The sequence below is a fragment of the Podarcis pityusensis genome (assembly GCF_964106645.2).
Source record: "Podarcis pityusensis genome assembly, chromosome: 6".
Lineage (NCBI taxonomy): Eukaryota > Metazoa > Chordata > Lepidosauria > Squamata > Lacertidae > Podarcis > Podarcis pityusensis.
The window spans coordinates 84,246,707-84,268,595 of record NC_138030.1 but is presented as its reverse complement, the minus strand read 5'-3'; the positions used below and the strand labels follow the sequence as shown (position 1 = coordinate 84,268,595).

General features: G+C 45.4%; 1 protein-coding gene across 2 annotated transcripts in view; it reads right to left on the bottom strand.

Annotated features, from left to right (window-relative positions):
• LMX1A (LIM homeobox transcription factor 1 alpha) overlaps positions 1–21,889 on the bottom strand; it is a 76,488-nt gene that overhangs the window by 9,274 nt on the left and 45,325 nt on the right. For both annotated transcript variants that reach the window (XM_081012273.1, XM_081012272.1), the window contains one exon: positions 11,331–11,563. In XM_081012273.1, coding sequence (XP_080868399.1) covers positions 11,331–11,563 — 233 coding nt within the window. The remainder of the gene's footprint in view (positions 1–11,330; positions 11,564–21,889) is intronic.

The following is a 21,889-nucleotide window of genomic DNA, read 5'->3' as shown; positions in this document are numbered from 1 at the left end:
TGAAACCAGGGGTCCTGTGTTGCAACTTTTACAGGGGTGTGGCTGGGGTGGTTGTAAGGAAATAACAAAGCAGTCAAAAGAGGATTTTAAGTTCAACTCAAATCTGGTTACACAACAAGTCAGCAGCCATCTCCCAGGGGCCTAAATGCCAGTGTGGTGTAGTGGTTAAGAGCGGTGGACTCGTAATCTGATGAACCAGGTTCACTTCCCCACTCCTCCACATGCAGCTGCTGGGTGACCTTGGGCCAGTCACACTTCTTTGAAGTCTCTCAGCCCCACTCACCTCACAGTGTTTGTTATGGGGGAGGAAGGGAAAGGAGAATGTTAGTTGCTTTGAGACTCCTTCGGGTAGTGATAAAGCGGGATATCAAATCCAAACTCTTCTTCTTCTTCTTCCTAAAGAAGGATATTTAAACATCCTTCTGCAAACTAGAAGCAAGATGTCCAGGCAGGGGGAATTAGCCTTGCTCCAGTTGCCACTAATGGAACTTCAGACAGCCTAACCCTAACCCTAGATTCAGACCATTTCAAACTTTTAAAGTCAACAGTAACACTTGGAATTAAGCCCAGAGATTATATGCACAGGTATCATATGGTGTTTTTAGCTAAGACCCAACCTATAGCTCAGCTCCAAATGCTCTTTAAAAATGTCCCCATTGCACTGGAGAAATCTTACCTCAAGGCTCTCAAAGCATGCATCACGGCAGCCAGAACTGCACTGAAGAGTAATTAAGCAGGCTTTTCAATTAGCATGTGTGTGAAACGCCGGGACACTTTGCCTGGGACGTGTGGAAGCTCTTAAGCCATCGGCCTCCATTACTCTAAGTAAATTTCTGGAATAAGGTAGTCCTAATTGGCAAGGTTAGCATTCCAGTAAAATGTTCGGCACTAGAGTGTGTGCCTTCAATACTATGCCGCTTCAGGTTGCACATGGAGGGGGGGCGCGCCATTTTAAAAAAATGTTCCCTCATATTAACAGTTCCTTGCAAACAGAAAATGAGCACAGCAACGGAGAATGGTTCTGGCCCTAAACCAAGACCCGGCTGTGATAATTTTCAACTTGCACGGTGCATTTAAAAACGACAGCAAATCTGTGGAGTGGTAAAAGCTTTCTGGGAAATGATATATAATGAGTTAAAGAAACTGTTTAAGAAAACTTTTGTTAAAAAACCAGAAGGTTTTCTGTTAGGTATACAGTGGTACCTCTAGTTATGAACTTAATTCATTCCGGAGGTCCGTTCTTAACCTGAAACTGTTCTTAACTAGAGGCGTGCTTTCGCTAATGGGGCCTCTTGCTGCCGCCGGCACACGATTTTCATTCTCATCCTGGGGCAAAGTTCTCAACTCGAGGTACCTCTTCCAGGTTAGTGGAGTTTGTAACCTGAATCATTTGTAACCTGTGGTGTTTGTAACTCAAGGTACCACTGTAAAAGGTGAAGAGATACCAAAAGAAGACATAATACTTTTAATGTACGCAAGGACGGCAGCAAGAATACTACTAGACCAGAGATGGAAGGAGGGAAAGGGTCGACTAGGGAAGAATGGCAGACTAAATTGATGGAGTACGCAGAGATGGCAAGACTGACGGGAAATATCAGAAACCAGGATGACCAAGTATTTCTAAAAGACTGGAAGAAAATTTTAATGTATTTAAAAGACCACTGTAAACAGTTAAAATCATTGGCAGGGATACAATGACACTTGTAATGTGACATGAACTATGGTAACTATGGATATATAACAGATAGATAACAGTAAAAGATGCAGAATATATATATTTTTTAATATGGAACTTTTGGAGGGAGGGAGGGAGGGAAGAGGGTCTGAAGGTTTGAAAGAACCTTTTACTTTAATGTTTTGAAATGGTTAAAGTTAAAATGTATAAAAGTATGTAAAATCAATATTTATTTTTATAAAAAATAAATAAAATAAAAACAACAAATCCTCACTTGCAGTCTGGACTAAGTATAGTCCATACTTCCACCTCAGTCCCATCTCCTGATGTGTTGCATGTGTGGAATAGGCCTGAGTAGAGTTCAAAATAGTAGCATTTTATTAATGAATAGTATTTGAAAACAATTAGGCGATTGCTCTAATAAAGCCAGTGTATGAAAGTCTTATAGCTCCTGATTCTGAATATCTTTTTAAAAAGGAACCTCACACTGTGTTGTGTGTGTGTTTTCATACATCCAACAGTTTATTTTACAGTGCATAATATGGGATAAATGGAGGCCATGAGACAAAAAGGAGTCAAGTTTGCATTGTGCAAACACATGTTGTGCATTCCCACACGTTTCAGAAAGTAGGCAGACTCCTAGTTTGGACCGACTTCTGAAAATGCTCTGTATTTTGCAACTTTTAATTGAAAGGGCAACAAGTTCCCAAAACTTGGAGTCTATTCAGAATATACGCCAACTGAACCCATTTTCTAGTTGCTGGCAAATCACGGTCTCATTTTTACCACTGGATGATGTTTTGGTCAAATACAGTGTGAATACTGTGTTATTGTTCAGGATTTCGTTCCCTCCACAGAGTCTCTTGAACTTGAAACTCCAAGTGGGCAACAGGGAATGTATCTTGTCCCTATGTTTGCTGAAGGAAACAGCACAAGTGCTCGATAAACACATCTGATTGCCGTATGTAGTGTGACACTGTTTCTAGACAAAGGTGCTTAAGATTTTTTCTGAGCTTTCTGGCATTTTACAACAACAGGTTCCTCAACTGCTAAATTTGCAATAAATTTTTGATTCAAGAAAATGGAAGCCTACTGATTTTTTAAAATTCTGATATCCCACGTTGGACTTCAAATTATTATGTTGGCCACTCTGAAATCAATCACATTGGCGAAGTGACAATTGGTTGGTTTGTGTTTGGGGGGCAATCATTTGGGTAAGCATGAGATTTCAGAACTCGGCACTGTCTCCATGCGCTGGGCTCCTGTCTGGGTTTGTGCCGTATTTTTCGCTCCAAAAGACGCACCAGACCATAAGGCGCACCTAGTTTTGGGAGGAGGAAAACAAGAAAAAATTATTCTGAATCCCAGAAGCCAGAACAGCAAGAGGGATCTAGCTTCTGGGATACTGTGTGGCTGTTTTGGCATCTGGGATAACCGCGCCAAGCCTCTTCAGGGCAGCGGGATGAAGGCTCCCCCTGCCCAAAGAAGCTGCGCAGGGCTAAGGCAGAAGCCAGGACGGTGCGTCGCTGAAGGGGCGCTGCACAGTTCTCCCTCTCTGAGAGGGAGAAGTGCACAGCGCCCCTTCAGCAAAGCTGGAGTAGGAACAGGAGTCTCTTCTGTTCCTCCTCCGGCTTCGCATGACAGGCGCGTCGCTGAAGGGGTGCTGCGTAGTTCTCTCTCTCTGCGCAGCGCCTCTCCTTCACAGGAGAGGCGCTGTGCAGAGACGGAGAACTGCGTAGCGCCCCTTCAGCGAAGCTGGAGAAGGAACTGAAGGAGACCCTTCTGTTCCTCCTCTGGCTTCGCAGGACAGGCACTACGCAGAGAGGGAGAGCTGCGTAGCACCCCTTCAGCGAAGCAGGAGGAGGAACAGAAGGGGCTCCATAAGACGCACTCACATTTCCCCTTACTTTTTAGAAGGAAAAATGTGCGTCTTATGGAGCGAAAAATACGGTAGTTCAGTGTCTACAATGTTGCCAGATTCTTAACTAGAGCAAAACACCTCCCTGGTGCTGTGTTTGCCCCTCAGCGCATTATTGCTAGGAGGTGTTCCTGTTTCTCTTTCGTAGGATGACTAGAGAAACGGGCTCATCAGAAGGAACATTTTATCATATGTGGTGGGAATGTAAGAAAGTAAAAAACTTCTGGGAAATGATATATAATGAGATGAAAAAGATGTTGAAATATACATTTCTTTAAAAAACCAGAAGCATTTTTACTTGGCACTATAGGTGAGGATATTAATAGAAAGGATGTAAAATTGTTTTTATATCCAACAACAGCGGCAAAAATATTGTTGGCTCAGAAATGGAAACAAGAAGAAATACTGACGAAAGAAGAATGGCAGACAAAATTCATGGACTATGCAGAATTGGATAAAATGACAGGAAGGATTTGAAACCTGTGGGACCAGAGATTTACAGAAGATTGGAAGAAATATACAAACTATTTGAAGAGCAACTGTAATCAGCAAATTACGCTACAAGAAGTTCTGTAAGGAGAAATATATGAAATATTGCAAAGAAGAGAAAGAAGAGAGATATTAGTTATGAGATTTAAATGTAATAGTGGAAATAAGAAATGTAAATCAAATAAATAGATTGGAAAATTTTCAGATGTGATTGTTGGAAGTCAAAACAATTGTATAAGATGTTAAAGTACGTTTAATTATTGTTGAAAATGATACGTTGAAAATTAATTTTAAAAATTATATACGGGGGGGGGGGGGAGAGAGAAACGGGCTGATCAAATATTTCCCACATCTGTCCATATAGGAGAATGAAATAGGGAAATGCTTTGAAATGGATGGGGAAGGGGGGAGGGAAACAGTGCAGAGAGAAGTCTGGGGGAATCCCATCCCATGAAAGAAGAGTGGCCGTGTTCCCCCGCCACCCCAGACACCTGCTCGCCAAATCCCTCCAAATGATGGAAAGTTGATTCTGCTTTAGCGTGGCAATGCTTTTAATTAACTCTGCCTTTCAAGCCTTCCTCGAACAGGGTAGGAATTAATTAATCTTTAAGACTCCTCCTGGTGTCACATGGGAAAGGACTACAGGCGGTTTATATTGTCTGCCGTGACCTCTGTGCAACCCCAAGGCTCACTGGGGGAATGATGAAGAACCGGCTTCGTGTATGAAGATGAAGAAATTCTTTGGTTAGGGGGAATTAGGAAAAGGAGGGATGTTAGTACACTTTTAATTGGAAAGGGGGCTCCTCTTTCACAGGCGCCTGTTTACTTAGGCTTGGACACTGGGGCTCAAGGGAAGGAGTCATTGAACTGAGGGCTTTGCAGATTATGGGCAGCATATGGCTTCCAGTGCTTTGCTCTTTATTTTCATTTTCTCATAAAGTGGTCCTAAGTTTGCATTGTGCTCCTTGTTCCCTTATGTTTCTGACTGGGTCTTTAAAGATACATATATGCTGACTGGTCAAGTATATGCCATAATCTCATAGCCTCACAATTAAATGTCATGGGGGGAAGTCTGTCCTTCCTCTTAGACAGAGAATGATAGAATCATAGAATTGTGGACCTGGAAGGGACCACGAGGGTCATCTAGTCCAACCCCCTGCAATGCAGGAATCTTTTGCCCAACGTGGGGCTCAAACCCACAACCCTGAGATTAAGAGTCTAATGCTCTACTGACTGAGCTATGGAGCGCTCCACATTTATTTTGCTTTTTAGAAAACTTATATTCTGCCAGTCAACCAAACAGGTTCTCAGGCCAGCTTGTAGCAAATCAGGACAGCCCTTTGAGAAGTTAAGCTGAGATGGTTAGACTGCAATATAGAAAATATACTGGTGCTTTTAGTTTACATGTGAGAGCTTTACATGTGAGAGCCTAATGGCCCAATCCTACTTATGACTAGATTGTACTGAAGATAGTGAGACTTATTTTTGAGTCAATGTGGTTTAGGGTTGGATTACACAACTTTGTTGTTTATCATCAGCATCTACGTAAAAAACAACAACCCCAATCCTATTCAGGCCCAAATAAACAGAACTGGACTCCTTGATTAATTGTAATTCAGCAGCTTCACACCAGAGAAGCCTTTAAAATGTCTTTGTTCAAGTATGACTACCTTAAGAGTGTGGGGTGTGAAACACAGGACAGCCAAATACAACATTCCTAGAGTGGACATGTTTAGACATGAAGAGGAATGTTTGTCCAGACAGTAGATAAACTTCCTGTTTCCTCCTGTGCTGGGACAAACTTCCTCTGCATGTGACCAGAGGTGGGCGTGACTTTACCTGTGCAGGTAACAAAAGCACAGGACTGACCACCACATCTCTGTTTCCTCCATTTTGCTTTCGTCGAAGAAGCATCAGCCTGAGATACTCTCTTGGCTTCCAGCCAAGGAACAAAGGACAAAGGAGCAAAGGACAAAGGAACTATCTCCCTATGGGATAGATTCCAGGTGTATATATTTTGTAACTTAAGTCTGCCTTCTGGGATCCATCTGTGAACAGAATGAGTGAGTAAACTATTTTATACTTTTATACAAGACTGTGTCATGTCTATTCTTTTTAAAAAGGGAATAAAAGGGGTATTACCAGGAAACTTATTTTAGAGGCTTATGCAAGCCTGGCAAACCTATCCCCTGTGTAAGTTTAAAAGGGGAATGTTACTCTGCTAAATTGTAGAACTTGTTAACACAATTTGGGAAGGATATAATTAAACAATATATCCTTTCCTGCCTCCCTGAACATTCCCACAAAGAGTGCTCTGGTTTCTGGATGCTGCCATTTCTCATGTCAGATTTGGGTTCGTCTATTCCAGAGGTAGTGAAACTTTCTGTTCCGATGGGACACCCCACACCACCACTTTGACAGGTGGGCAGGGTCACCCAGCTCTCAAACAACTGAAGTCATAAGGGTGTCAGGTGATTCACAGGTAGGTCACTCACCTGCCAAAAGTAGTCCATGGGACTGGGGGGGGAGAGTGGCTTTAAAGCACCGTACAAAGCTTGCAAAGAGCACTGTGCAGTGCTTTTAAGCACCAATGATCAGCAGGCTTGAATTGCCTACTCATCAGCAAATGGGCAGGATGTTCAAGTCTGCAGGCATCGGCTATGTGCAAGTTGCACAAGAAGAACTCAGTCGCACAACCAAACCAAGCATTCCTTGAACTGATGGGTGGGAGGTCCAAGCCTGTTTTCTGCACAGATCAGCTGCACAGAACTTGCTCTTGCAGCCAAATTATCCATGCCTCTACCTGGCCAGCTTTGCTCGATTGGTCTATCGCATGAAGACAGGTCTGTTTCTCCATTCCTGGCAGGCGATAGTGCACATCACAGCGGAAGATGAGCAAGTGAAGCAATCTGTGATCCTGTGGCTGACACTGTTATGTCCTGTAATAGTGTTGCCCGAGTAGATATGGGAGCAAACATGGCATCTTGGTTTGTGGTGGGGTTTGGTCTCTGTGTTTGTGCCTTTGTGACGTGGTCTGTATGTGGTCCAACTAGCGATGGAAAGAGTCTGAGGCTCAAGGGAGACTAGCTGTCTGCAACCAAGTACAGGTTGACTACCCAAGACCTGCAAGAGGGAAGTGTCATTGGCAAGTATTGGCTATAGACCACTGGAAGTATGTTGGAGCAGCTTTGGCTTTGAGCCGTAGATGACATCAAGTGGTGCTTCATTATCTTCTCTTCGAGGTCTGTAGTGTAGTAGAAATCTAGGTTTGCGCAATGGAAGTGGATTAAAGCACATTTACTTTCTTTGGGGGGGGGAGGTCAGATTGTCCTTAGGAAAGGGACAGGGATGGGATAGATATAAGATATATGTTCAAAAATACAGTAAAGGTTCACTATCTATGCTAGCACTCAATTGACGTTGGAGAGAGACTGAGTTGAGAAATAAGACCAAGAGTACATATTGATAGAGGAATGTATTAGATAAAATGTAAATAAACATACAATAATAAGAGTACATACATTTGTAAAAAAAGGAATATACAATGGGATAGACAGGAAGTCCAACGTGTTGGTGTATATATGATTTTGGAATAGTTTTTTGTCCTTGTGTTTTGTTTTGTTTTCCTTTAAGTATATAAACTTTGTATACATGCTGAAAATTACAGTATAATAAGCCTTGTGATGTAATATGGTAATGTTTACAGATGTAACATAAGAACTTTAATAAATAAATAAAACTGCAAGCAAAAAAAAAAAAAAAAAGGGAAAGGGACACGGACAAAAAAATGTGCGGCAATGACACCACCAGGTAGATAAATCAAAATAAATGCTCGTTGTCACATGATCTCCTCACTAACAAATCAGAAGCAATGCTCAGTAAAAGGCAGGCAGCACATAACCTCCACATGAAGCTTTGTGCAAGCAAATCAGGACAAATGCTCCCTGAACAGGTCATCTGGAGAAGCACTTAATGCCTATTGTTTTTGCATTTCATTTCCATTTGGCTCCCTCCTTTACTTTTTCAGCCACCATATCTTTCCAATTTAGAGTTACAATACACGCATCGGATGAAATGGACCGTGGTCCTCAAAAGTTTCTGCCATAATCCATTTCTGCCACAAGACTCTTTACTGCTTTTGCCTCATTCTACTCAGTGCTCGGCGTGATATCAGAGTTGGGGCGTTGTGTTCAATTTCAGGAAATATTCCTGGAAGAAACCTGTGAATGGTACCTCTAAGGGGCAATCAAAGACGCATGACAACCTGGCAGCAAGCCGTGGAATGGGCCTGAGGCTCAATAGGCCAAGTCTGGCAGTCTCGGTCTTCTGCTCCACTGAGCCCAGTCTCCTTCGCGAAGAACGTGATGCAACTGCTCTCACTTCTGAGAACTATCTGGGCAGAGCAACTGAGTCTTTTCAATCAAACCTGGCTCTTTCTCACTGTGTATCTAGTTACTTCACTCTATTTACCAGCCATCTGCCAGAAGATGGCAGCATTTTGCTGGTTTTGTTCTACGTGGCAGCTGCATTTTCTAGAGTCACCTCTCTGTCAAAACGGTCATTATCAAAGCCATCACGGTGCTGTTTGTGATGTGGGTGAGTGTGTGGGTGAGAGAGTACGGTCTGTCCTACAATCCTAACCTTTCTCTGAAAAAGGTCTCATCCCCACTCTTGGTTTTACAACTGGCAAAAGAAGAAAGCTTTTCCTACGTACACTCTTACTCAATCCTGCTGTCTGCCTCTTATCTCTCTCGTTGCTCCAACCAGAGCCAAGACTCTGACATGGAGGGAGAGGAATGCCAGGAGGGCCAGTGGCAGAGACTGCACAAGTGTTAAGGCCACAGCACCCAAGCAAACAGTCTTTCAAGTCAGAGACTGGTATCTCTGAAGGCAGCACCCACTGAATGAGATTCTCCCAAGGGACTGGCACCCTCAGAACCACAGGGGGTATGGAAAAGCTCAGGAGGTGCCAAGAACCTGCTGAAATTGTCTGTTCCTTGTGATCTGTCCAGGGTACTGAAGGACCAGTTGCTAACTTTGTTTCAATGTTTCTTGGTTTCTGATTGGATGCCCACTGCTCAGCACTGCCCGCCCCTGACCCCGACCAAAGATTTGGAAGGTGATCTTGAGATGGAGGAAGAAATCAAGGAGAAGACTAAAGGATAAAGTGTTGTAACAACGAATGGATAGATGCATGCTTGAGTCATGACAAAGAAACAAAGGAAATCATAAGAGGCAAGAAGGCTTCCTTCGGAAAATGCGAGTCTTGACCGAATGAGAACAAAAAAAGGGTACAAACTCAAGGAAAACGTATATAAGCTGAAAATAAGGCAAGCAAATAAAAAAAATGAGGAGGATATTGATGAAAACACTAAGACCAATATTAAAAAATTTTAAATACATGAGAAGTAGGAAAGAGGTCAGGGAGACCATCGGGACATTAGATAACAAGGGACTGGCTTTGTTGATTGTGCTGCAACTTGTGGAACATCATCTGGTCACCCTATAAAAGTGAGTGTTCTCCGTAGTTGTGCCTGTCCTCTGAGATACCTTCCATCCTTGGACTCAGGAGGCATCAACTTTTGGGTGCTTCTGGCATTTATTAAAAGCTTGTTTGTTTGTTCAGGCTTCCCCTGATTTGTAGCACTCATCCTACTGCCCTGAATGGTATAAGATACCTGTACTATTTTTGAAACTGAAATGGTTTTGAATGCACTTTTATTTACTTCTTTATAAACTGCTTCAAGATTTATTCACAATGATAAGTGGAGGGGGGGGTAATTGGGCAGTTCAAGACAATGCACGAGACTTGACAGAGTCCGAAACCTAGTTTTAACTGAGTTTACAAAACTACCTTTGGGCTGAGGCTGGGCTCCTTCAGTTTGTGGCTGTTGGGCCACAATATTTATCGCTCCTCCTTGCAAAACAATTCCCTGTGCACAGAACACTAACATGTTGGTGAGAAGGCTAAGTCAGAACTCAGACACAGTCCAGAAACAGGTTAACTGCTTGCGAGGGAACATTCTCCACAGAGTTTTTTTGATGGATTAAGCAGATATGGAGTTATTTTAATCAGATACAGGTTTGTTTGTTTCCTTGTTTCCTTGCTTGCTTGTTTTAAAATTAGGTGTGTTTTATTCTATTGCTTTTAAATATTGCTCCCTTGAGCCAGTGGCGTAGAGTGGGTTGTCAGCACCCAGGGCAAGGCAAGTAATTTGCGCCCCTTAACCCGTGGATTTTAGTAGGGGCAGAGAGCTGCGAGTGCGACCACCCCCCCAGATGTTGCGCCCGGTGCGGCCGGCCCCCCCTGCACCCCCCATGCTACGCCACTGCCTTGAGCTTCAGCTGAAGGTCAACATCAAAAAAACGAAGATCATGGCCACTGGTCCCATCACCTCCTGGCAAATAGAAGGGGAAGAAATGGAGGCAGTGAGAGATTTTACTTTCTTGGGCTCCATGATCACTGCAGACAGTGACAGCAGCCACGAAATTAAAAGACGCCTGCTTATTGGGAGAAAAGCAATGACAAACCTAGACAGCATCTTAAAAATCAGAGACATCACCTTGCTAAAAAAGGTCCGTATAGTTAAAGCTATGGTTTTCCCAGTAGTGATGTATGGAAGTGAGAGCTGGACCATAAAGAGGGTTAGGGTTTGCTGCCGAAGAATTGATGCTTTTGAATTATGGTGCTGGAGGAGACTCTTGAGAGTCCCATGGACTGCAAGAAGATCAAACCTATCCATTCTGAAGGAAATCAGCCCTGAGTGCTCACTGGAAGGACAAATCGTGAAGCTGAGGCTCCAATACTTTGACCACCTCATGAGAAGAGGAGACTCCCTGGAAAAGACCCTGATGTTGGGAAAGATGGAGGGCACAAGGAGAAGGGGACGACAGAGGACGAGGTGGTTGGACAGTGTTCTCAAAGCTACCAACATGAGTTTGACCAAACTGCGGGAGGCAGTGGAAGACAGGAGTGCCTGGCGTGCTCTAGTCCATGGGGTCACGAAGAGTCGGACATGACTAAACGACTAAACAACAACAACAACAACATTGCTCCCTTCCCTTGGGGTTGGTGTGAGTCACAAATAAATAACAGATATTTTGCAGCCCAGAGGATTTCGAATTATAAAACTAAGAGCAGATTGGGGAATGTCACCGGGGAACATTTGATACCCTGACCCCCAAATATCCCAACAAGAGCCCTTCTGTGGCACACAGTAACCAGCAGCACCCTTAAGACCCCCTTACCAGAATCAGACGCAGTTGGGCTCACTAGGCTGAGGAGTTCGCGCTCCTTCTCATAGTCGCTCTTGCAAAGCAGCTGGTCCTCCTTCAGGACAAATTCGTCCCCCTTCTGAAGCTGCTTCTCGCAGACGCAACAGCAGAAGCAGCCCACGTGGTAGACACTTTTTTGGGCTCGCATGACGAACTCGCTGGGGGCAATGGCTCCAAAGCAGCTGCTGCACTTCACTGCAAAGAGTCTGCCATGCAAAGCAGAGTGTTAGGTTCAGGCCTCGATTGGGGTGGTCAGCTCAGCAGTGGGTTTTGGAACAGACCCCATTACTCCCTTACGTTGCCCCCCAAAAGTTAAGGCTATCTTGTGCTGGCAACGGAAGGGAGAAATTGCTTGTTTTTCTTTTTCTGCGTTGACATTGCCCCAAGCTTGTGCTTTAATCTCGCTTTTACTGACAATTTTTTGTGTCACTGAATTTCAGTTCAGGGCAACTAGGGTGCCCTCTGGCTTTCTGAGGAAAATCTCACTCTAGAACACAACTAGCCAAACACCCACCAGTTTGTAGCCCTTATGTCATGGGATGGGTTGGAGGGAATATCAACCTTTGTGCTTCGTGAACCTTGCAATAGCCATGGTGCAAGGTGGCAAAGCCCTGAACTAGTCTGAACTAAGGCGTTAAAATATTTCCTGGACTGTGTGCTGCTCCAGATTGTGGCGGGGGCAGAAGGGGTGGGGAATGACCCAAAGTTTCTCCACTTTAAATGACACACTGCTTTCTCATAAGAGGCAAGCAGGCCACAGAGAAGAGCAGGGCTCTTCTTGCGGAGACAAGGTTGCCATTGCAAACTTTTGATTTCGTACATTCTGACAAGTGGGCTGCACCTGTGACAGGTGAAGGGTTGAGGCAAAATGGAGAAACAGGTGTGAGAGTAATCCCTGTGATCTACTGCTGCCAGATCACCGTATAGCTCTGCCCTCCCAGCACAACAAACACACATACAGTGCATGTATCTGGCAGCTCACGAAAGCCAGTGCGGGGATCATAAACCTGCAGACTTCAGTCTCACATAAAGCAATGTGTGAAAGTGTCACAGTGGCTGAGCTCAGAAACCTAAAGGGGCAGTGACATGTCTACCCAGAAGCAAAAGGTTGCAGCAAAGACAGGAGTTCATGACTGACTGTTGGACATGTACTGATCATATTTCAGAAATTATTATGAAGTATAAAGAAAGAACACAACAAACGTTCTTAGAATACACTGCTTGCCTTCCAGTTAGATCTTGAATTTATCCAGACCTGGGCACCTAAACACTGGTTGCCATAAATCTCTGCTGACTTAAAACACTTCCCTGCCGCCTGAAATATCGCACATGATCTTGTACTGGATTGCCAGCCTAAGATCAACTGATGAAAGACCTGCAACTAGTTTAAGACTCAAGAAACTTGAATTCTTGACATGGTTTAAGGTTGCCATGGCGAGAGAGCAGAGCTCTTGTTTCTTTAACAGCTGTGTGACTAGCAGAAATTCAATTGGTTGGCCCTTTTTTTAGATTTTGTTTATTGGTTTGCCTGTAGACATGCTGTGCTCATATTGCTCATGTTCAGCTCCTGGTTGATCCACTCCAGCCTATGAGTCAACGACCCTTTATGGGGACCCTTCATGGGGTGGGCAGTGGGGATGGCTTCCAATCCCTGCCTTATGCTTACTGAAACCAAGAGGGTCCAAATAGGGATTAGAGGGGATCTCACCTGGTTACGGGATGCGGGTGGCCCTGTGGGTTAAACCACAGAGCCTAGGACTTGATCAGAAGGTCGGCGGTTCGAATCTCCGTGACGGGGTGAGCTCCCGTTGCTCGGTCCCAGCTCCTGCCCACCTAGCAGTTCGAAAGCACGTCAAAGTGCAAGTAGATAAATAGATACCGCTCTGGTGGGAAGGTAAACAGCATTTCCACGTGCTGCTCTGGTTTGCCAGAAGTGGCTTAGTCATGCTGGCCACATGACCCGGAAGCTGTACGCCGGCTCCCTCGGCCAATAAAGTGAGATGAGCGCCGCAACCCCAGTGTCAGTCATGACTGGACCTAATGGTCAGGGGTCCCTTTACCCTTTACATTTTACACCTGGTTATGGCCTCCTCCACTATGGTGAGGTGTATATTTTTATTTTAATAAATGGCTTCTAATTTTGCATCTATTAACACAGTATAAATAAGCATATTTTCATGCAAATTGTGCCCTCTTTTGTGGATCCAATCCACATACAGTGAACATGCACAGAAAAAAGTAAAAGGTAAAGGACCCCTGGACGGTTAAGTCCAGTCAAAGGTGACTATGGGGTTGCGGCGTTCATCTTGCTTTCAGGCTGAGGGAGCTGGTGTTTGTCCACAGACAGTTTTCTGGGTCATGTGGACAGCATGACTAAACCGCTTCTGGCACAATGGGACACTGTGACAGAAACCAGAGCGCATGAAAATGCCATTTACCTTCCCACCACAGTGGTACCTGTTTATCTACTTTCACTGGCATGCTTTTGAACTACTAGGTTGGCAGAAGCTGGGACAGAGCAACGGGAGCTCACCCCGTCATGGGGGTTCAAACCGCCAACCTTCCAATTGGCAAGCCCAAGAGGCTCAGTGGTTTACACCACAGCGCCACCCGCGTCCCATCTTGCTGGCATCCCTGTTGTCCAGGGAGGAAGTTTACTACCTCATCCGCTGTTTGAATGAACTAGGCCTAGCCCTAAGGTTTTTGCTCCAGAACGCAGAAGCTGCTGTGACAAATCTTCACACTGGGAGCCAGTGTGGTGTAGTGGTTAAGAGCGGTAGACTCGTAATCTGGTGAACCGGATTCACTTCCCCACTCCTCCACATGCAGCTGCTGGGTTACATTGGGTCAGTCACACTTCTCTGAAGTCTCTCAGCCCCACTCACCTCACAGAGTGTTTGTTGTGGGGGAGGAAGGGAAAGGAGAATGTTAGCCGCTTTGAGACTCCTTCGGGTAGTGATAAAGCGGGATATCAAATCTAAACTACTACTACTACTCCTCATCTTCTTCTTCTTCTTCTATGCACCCAAGATGCCCATTTTAAAGGTCAATTCATGTCTCTTTATCTCAATCATTTGGATCTCTTTTGAGATTTCCTAAGCAATCCTATTAGTGGCCATTACAGCAAAACTCTGCAAGAGCTAGGCTTGTTTAGCTAGAGATATGACAACTTTACTGTAGACCAGGGGTTGCCAACTTCCAAGAGACTGCGATCTACTCACAGAGTTAAAAACTGGCAGTGATCTACCCCCTTTTTTTGGGTTCCAGTCACAGTTGTTAAGCTTTTTTTAGGAAGGAAAACCCTGTTTTGGGGGGGGGGGGTCGGGCCAAGGTTGTTGAGCTTTTTATACCACAGACGTCCAGTGATCTACCAGTAGATCACAATCTACCTGTTGGATATGCCTGCTCTATTCCTGGACATGAGATGCCCAGTCAAAATAAAGCTGCTTCCAAGTGCTCAGCTCTTGTGAGAGTAAATGTGAGCTTTGCTAAACCTTCATGGCAAAGGTACCTCAATTCCAAGGTCTCATGGCTCCAATCGTGGTATCTCTGTCTCCAAATACCAAACAGTATCAGGTTTCCAGATGGGTTGTTAAGCTAAGGTTACCAGATTTTTTTTCCAATGAATCCGGGGACACTTAAAATAAATAAATAAATACTACACGTTCGGGACGTTGAAGCTGCAGTGATGGCGGTGGCAGAGGGGCCGCCGCTCCCTTGACCTCAACCTCCCTGTTTCCCCTTCCTCTGAGGCTTCTATCTCCTTTCTCCATGAGCCTGGACAGCCCCTGAGTTGTTGCTTCTTCGGTGGTGGTGGTGGTGGTGGTGGTGGGGAAGCGGTGCACAGTGGGCATGGAAGGCGGAGAAGGAGGGCTGAGAGCAGTCGTGGCAGCGAGGCTCAGGCAGCGCGATGCCTCCCTTCCCATCGGAGCAGCCCCCATCCCATTCCTACTTGCGTGCAAGCAGGAAGGGGCGGGATCCCTCAGCTGGGAAGGGAGGCTTCCTGTTGCCTAACTGAGAGATCCCTGCCCCCTCCTGCTTGCACACAAGCTCAGATAGGCAGCGTGAAGCCTCCCTTCACTGCTTAGTTGCTGGGGTCAGGGAAGGTGGAGGCAGCCCGGAAGCTGCATCTTAGAGCCCCTGCAGCACCATCATATGGGGACTTCCGAGCAGCTCCTGAAGCCAGCCAGAGCCAACTGCTCCGGGCTGCTGAGACTGCCGCCGCTGTGTTTCCCAGGGACATTAGATGAAATCCGGGGACATTCCGGGGATGGAATTTGTCTGGGGACTTATTTGCAAATCTGGGGACTGTCCCTGGGAAACGGGGACGTCTGGTAACCCTATGTTAAGCTACACCACAGGGGCTACATTATATGGAAGGCAGGGATCCAACATGGAATGCAATACATAAATCTAATTGCTCAGTGGCACACGAAAACTTACAACCGCCCGTGCCGTCCCTGGTCTCGCTTATCTTTCTATTTATCTGACTGAAGATGAAAGACCAGATATGTAATAATTCTGCAGATGTCCAAAACTGTTGTAACGGGATAATAATTTATTGTAATTTTTGTAAGCCTTTTTCTTCCTGATGATTATTAGTGTTGAGCTGAACATAGCATGCACAAACCTTTGTGGAGCCATTTCCACAATGCTTATACTTGTCTATTAGGTGGGGGTCTTACCATGACTGAGGCAGCAGAAGGCCCCCCCATCCAGTAAAAATGCTTTCCTCCTCCTTCAAACTGTGACAGAGCAGCACAGCAGACTGCCCTTAGTTTTGATGGCAATGTCCAAGGGGGTAGAAGAGGAGACATTAGACAGTAATGTTTTCATTGTGGAAAAGCAGCCTTGTCAATAATGCCACCCACCCCTGAAAAGTATTCAAGTTTTCACCAAGCTCTCCAAAATCATTCCAATCTCAGGGTGCATTTTCAGCTTACCCACCAAAACAGCCTAGGCCAAATACTCCAGCCTTACCCCAAGGTATGTACAGTGGTACCTTGGTTTACGAACTTAATCCGTTCCCAAAGTCTGTTCTTAAACCAAAGCGTTCTTAAACCAAGGTGTGCTTTCCCCATAGCAGTGGGGGACTCAATTTACAAATGAAACACACTCAACAGAAAGCGAAACATGTTCTTATTCCAAGGCAAGTTTCACAAACTAAAACACCTACTTCCAAGTTGTTTATAAACAAAGCTGTTCTCAAACCAAGGTACCACTGTATCTGCTTTTTCATATTTAAAGTGCTCCCCAGACCTTCATTTCGTCGATTATTTATTGTTCCCAATAATGAGAAATCGAAATATATTACTGATGGAAACAACAAGAAGAAGCCGGGCTGATTAAGAAAGGGGGCTTCTTGTCCCTGCAAAATGGACCACCAGTGGTTGTTGCTGGAAGAAAAGAACAATGAAAATGCAGACAGACAGCCGCAAGGCGCTGCACCACATCATATCTCAAATTCAGCCCAGGGAGGAAGAAAAGATAATCTTCCAGTCCTGGCCAGGGATAGCAGCAGGAGGAGGTACGATCCTGTGGTAGACACAGCACTGAGCTGCCTGGTAACAGGAGACATGAGAATGAGCTTGACCCACTGACGGATGGGAGATTCCTTCACTGACTTTCTGAAGCACCACTTAACTCTGACAAGCCTGTGGTTTTTGTAAGATGAGCTAACACCACACTGGATATTGTGCTATGCCAGATATTTGGCTCTTATTCTGCCGAGAAGATGCAGAAAACAAAACCCACCATATGGGGAAGCTAATTGCAAACACTTGCTGCTCTTACTGAGGGTCCTATTTTTCAAAGGTCTGCTGAGATCCGGCAACAGCAGCAGTGAGAGCATCCAGCAAACATGCGTGCTCATGCAGCCGGGGCCCTGCCACACTGGAGACAAAAGATCAGCACTCCGAATGGTTCGCAAGGACAAAAGCTATCTCCTCTCCCTCCCTGACCCTCTCAAACCCTAGATGGACGAGTGCTGCTACAGAATCTCCACTAACAGTGACTTGCGTGTTGAGGTCCCCAGGGCCACCCCAATAACTCACACATCACACCAAAATTTTTGTTTAAGGTTTTTGGCATAATTTTGGCCACAACTTTATTTAAATACACACCATGTGAGTGGTTGCTTAGGCATTGGTTGCGACTATCTGCCCCCACCGTGGGGGACAGACTGACATTCCGCACGCCTGCAAAAGTCAGAAAAGGGGAATACACTTGGGGGTAGCGACGGAGCAGGCAACCTGCCCTCAGCCCTCCCCAAATGCAGCCAGGAGCTCTTGCAGTGGCCCGAGTCCCCTTGACAGGGTGGACAAGCAATAGTTACCCCCCGGTTCCTTTAACGGAATCCCTTGCAGCAGCAGCATGAGAGGGGCAGGCACAGCCAATCCATGCCCCTCAACCAACCAAACCATAAACCAATGCCTAACCGCAACCTTACAAGTTGTGACGATTTGCTACACAGTAGGCAAAAACCAAATGGCCCCAGCCAATCAGCCAGATGGACAAAATTCCTACCAGGCCCCTGGCCCAAGAGCAGACGACCCCATGACAGGCATAGCAAGGTCAAAGCGAACAACCCTAATTCTATGGGGTGGGGGGACGGGCAATCCAATGCACGGGCGAAAAGAGGAAGCCCTAGCCTCGTGCAAGGAGTTTTAGCATTTCTGGCTGCCAATCAACAAATGGCAACATTAACTTCTTCCCAGCAACAAGGGAAGCCCAATCGCATCAGTGGCCAATGGTCAATTAGCCAGCCCCACAACTTTGGAGTGTCCTGGAGGCCCCCACCGCATCACGTGCTCTCCATTAATGAGAACACGCTTTCACAAATTACATGAGGTTGAGATGAGAAGTCAAGTAGCCTATTCCTCTCTGCCCCCCAGGCCTCGTTTTCATTTCATTATTTCATTACTTGATAGGATAGAGGCCACAGGCTATCACCAAATCGAACACCTAATATAAAACTATCCAGAGCAACTGAAGGAGTTGCAGTCAGGTCCGGCTGATGATACATTTGCCTTCTTTAACTGACTTTCCTTGGCACAGAGTGTTAATTGTGAGGCTATCACAGATGGAAGGGGGTGTGTGAAAATAGATGGGATTTGCAGGGCTGCCCCTCCCAACGAACAACATTTTTCTGACATGACAGAACAGAAAGGAACGTGATTGACAGGGGCTTCTAGATTGTTGTTTGTTACCATGATAGTTGCATGTGACACATTTGAATAATGACCTTCAAATCCCTCCAGAACAGACTGTGGAGAGTCAGGGATTCCATGATAAATATTGGACGGACACAAGAATTCCCTCCATCTCCTTATCCCACAGCTTTAGCTGCCATTAATGTGCATAATGTATTTTCTCCATTTAAAAGGAAATGGAAACGGGGGGGGGGGGAGGAGAAACAAACTGCTCTCCCCAAATCAGGTTGCTTGGAGGGTGGTCCCCCTGCCCCCCCCCCCCAGTGCAGTGCTTAGAAAAACATAGAAGCCCAGAGAAAGAGGCAGTTGGTGGGTGATCCTATCCTGTGGGTTCTGGGCAGCTTATAGCAATTGCATCAGAATCCATTGCTGTCTCCAAAGGACTCACCATTTATTAAGTTTGAAGGCTTAAGGAAACAAAGACGGGCAAAGAGAAAACAATAAATTCCACCCACACCCTATTCCTTCCTTGCTGTGCTGATTCTCTTAAGTTTCTTTCAAAACACAAAATTTCTTCTACAGTAGTTTCACTTCCCTAACTAATTTTTTTTTTTTACCACAAATGCACAATTAAAAGGAAATGAAATAATACATTAAAACGATGATAAAACTTTGGTTCGTTTATGCTTCTTTTACCATGTTGGAATGATCAACGATGTGGACATACCGTAAACAATGTCGTCAACCTTTCTTTCTGATATTTGGTAAGTCCTGAGGTGAATTTGAGTATGAGATAATAACAGCTTGCGTTGGTAATACCCTGGTTGGGTTTCTGGGTTGTGGATCGGAGGTGCAGTGGTACCTCGGGTTAAGAACTTAATTTGTTCTGGAGGTCCGTTCTTAACCCAAAACTGTTCTTAACCTTAAGCACCACTTTAGCTAATGAGGCCTCCTGCTGCTGCTGTGCGGCCGTCGTGTGATTTCTGTTCTCATCCTGAAGCAAAGTTCTTAACCTGAGGTACGATTTCTGGGTTAGCAGAGTCTGTAACCTGAAGCATCTGGAGGACTGATTGCAGAGAGTGATATTAGGCAACTTCGGTTCTGCCCCTTGATATTGACCTTATGGGATCCCTCAGGTATCCATTGTGTTCAACTTTCAAATGAAGTCAGAGACTATGGCGATGGTGTCAGCGATACACTGATAGCACCCGTCTATGGCACAGGGGACATGTTTGGAAGCCATAATGCCCCAGATGAGAGTAAAAAAATACTGAAACAATCTTGACAAGGCAGAGGTTCTGTTGGTTGGTGGCTTGTCTCGCCAGAGATGTGATATGCAACCAACTCTGGAAGGGCCTTTCTTTGAATAATAAGGAGTGCAATCTGGGAGTGCTGTTAGGTTAGAAAACCACTCCTCTTCCACAAATTTGTCAAACCCTCTTTTAAACATTCTAAGTCAGGATCACCACAATGTCTTTTTGGCAATTAATTCTGCAAGTTAATTATGCACCGTGTGAAGAAGCATATTATCTCGCCCACCCGGAATTTGCTGCGAAGCAACTTCATTTGGTGACTGCGAGTTCCAGTACCGTGGTACCTCGGGTTAAGAACTTAATTTGTTCCGGAGGTCCGTACTTAACCTGAAACTGTTCTTAACCTGAAGCACCACTTTAGCTAATGGGGCCTCCCGCTGCCACTGCGCAATTTCTGTTCTTATCCTGAAGCAAAGTTCTTAACCCGAGGTAATATTTCTGGGTTAGCGGAGTCTGTAACCTGAAGCGTATGTAACCTGAAGCATATGTAACCCGAGGTACCACTGTACGCTCTTTTGTAATTCTTTTCAAATGCGATTCAACATATCATATCAAAATATATGGTTCTATAGACCAACTTATCATATAAACGAAACATATTATGAGAAATTAAAGACCAGCAGATAGATCAGGAAATACAATCTATTCAGTTCTTATGTTGGCAATATCCACAGTGTGGAATTCTTATATCAATCTTGTAGCGTTCCTTTGAAAGCTGGCAGGGGAGGCAATGCTCCTCTTCAGGTGCATATGAGGATCACGCCAGGGTTGGAGAGGGGGAGGGGCAGATCACCTTATCAAGCCCTCCCCCCAGCATACATTCACTAGACCAGGCTTCCCCAACCTCTGGCCTCCAGATGTTTTTGGCCTACAATTCCCATGATCCCTAGCTAGCAGGACCAGTGGTCAGGGATGGGGGGAACTGTAGTCTCAAAACATCTGGAGGGCCGAGGTTGAGGAAGCCTGCACTAGACTGTGTGCACAGACCCTGCAAAGATACAAACTGTGTGTGTTTAGGCTCTGTATGCATGCTTGAGAACTCACTGGGTGCTTTTTGCTTTTACAGAGGTCTTGGCCGTGAGTACAGTGGACGCTCGGGTTGCGAACGTATTCCGTGCGGGATTCACGTTCGCAACCTGCAGTGACGCATCTGCGCACGCGCGGGTTGCGATTTGGTCTTCTGTGCATGCGCAAAGCACAATTTAGCACTTCTACACATGCACAACCACTGAAACCCGGAAGTAAGCCATTCCGGTACTTCTGGGTTTCGGTGGGTGCATAACCCGAAAAAACGCAACCTGAAGCGGCTGTAACCTGAGGTACTGTACAGTGGTACCTCGGGATGTAAATGGGATCTGTTCCGGAGCCACGCTCGCATCCTGAATGGAACATAAGACACGACGGTGCGTCTGCGTGTGTGTGGGTCGCGTTTTGCCGCTTTCGCGCATGCGCATGACGTCATTTTGAGCATCTGTGCATGCACAAGCTACGAAACCCGGAAGTAACGAGCTCCATTACTTCCAGGTTGCCGCAGAGCGCAACCCGAAAGCGCTCAACATGAAGCACATTTAATCCAAGGTATGACTGTACAGAGCTTATATATGTCCCACTTGTATGCGCTGTGGATTTGTGCAGACAGTATGTCAGAGGGGGCAATGCGTGCCATCATGATCCTGCTCCCTCTCGCTTACTTGCATATGTTCACACCAGTGCTATTTTTCTATAATAATAAAAGAGGTGGCGGAACTCACCATGAACGCCTCCCTTGTTCTCTTATAATGGCAAGGGTGCCCACCTGAGAGGTGCCGGAACTGAGTTCTGGCTGGGGAAAAAGCCCTGGTTCACAACTACACATTTGAAAAAGCCGTCCTACTTTAAGAAGGGTGGACCCAAGCTAGACAAAGAGGCTCTGCCATTGCTGCTGAGGTCTCCCTGTTTTGTTTTCTTCTTCTTTTTTACAAAACGAAAGTACAGCAAAATTAAAAGGTCCCTCTTTAACCTCTCCAACCATGGTCACGAGGCAAATAGTCTCAGTCTTGAACCATCAATGGAACATTTCAAGATTTAG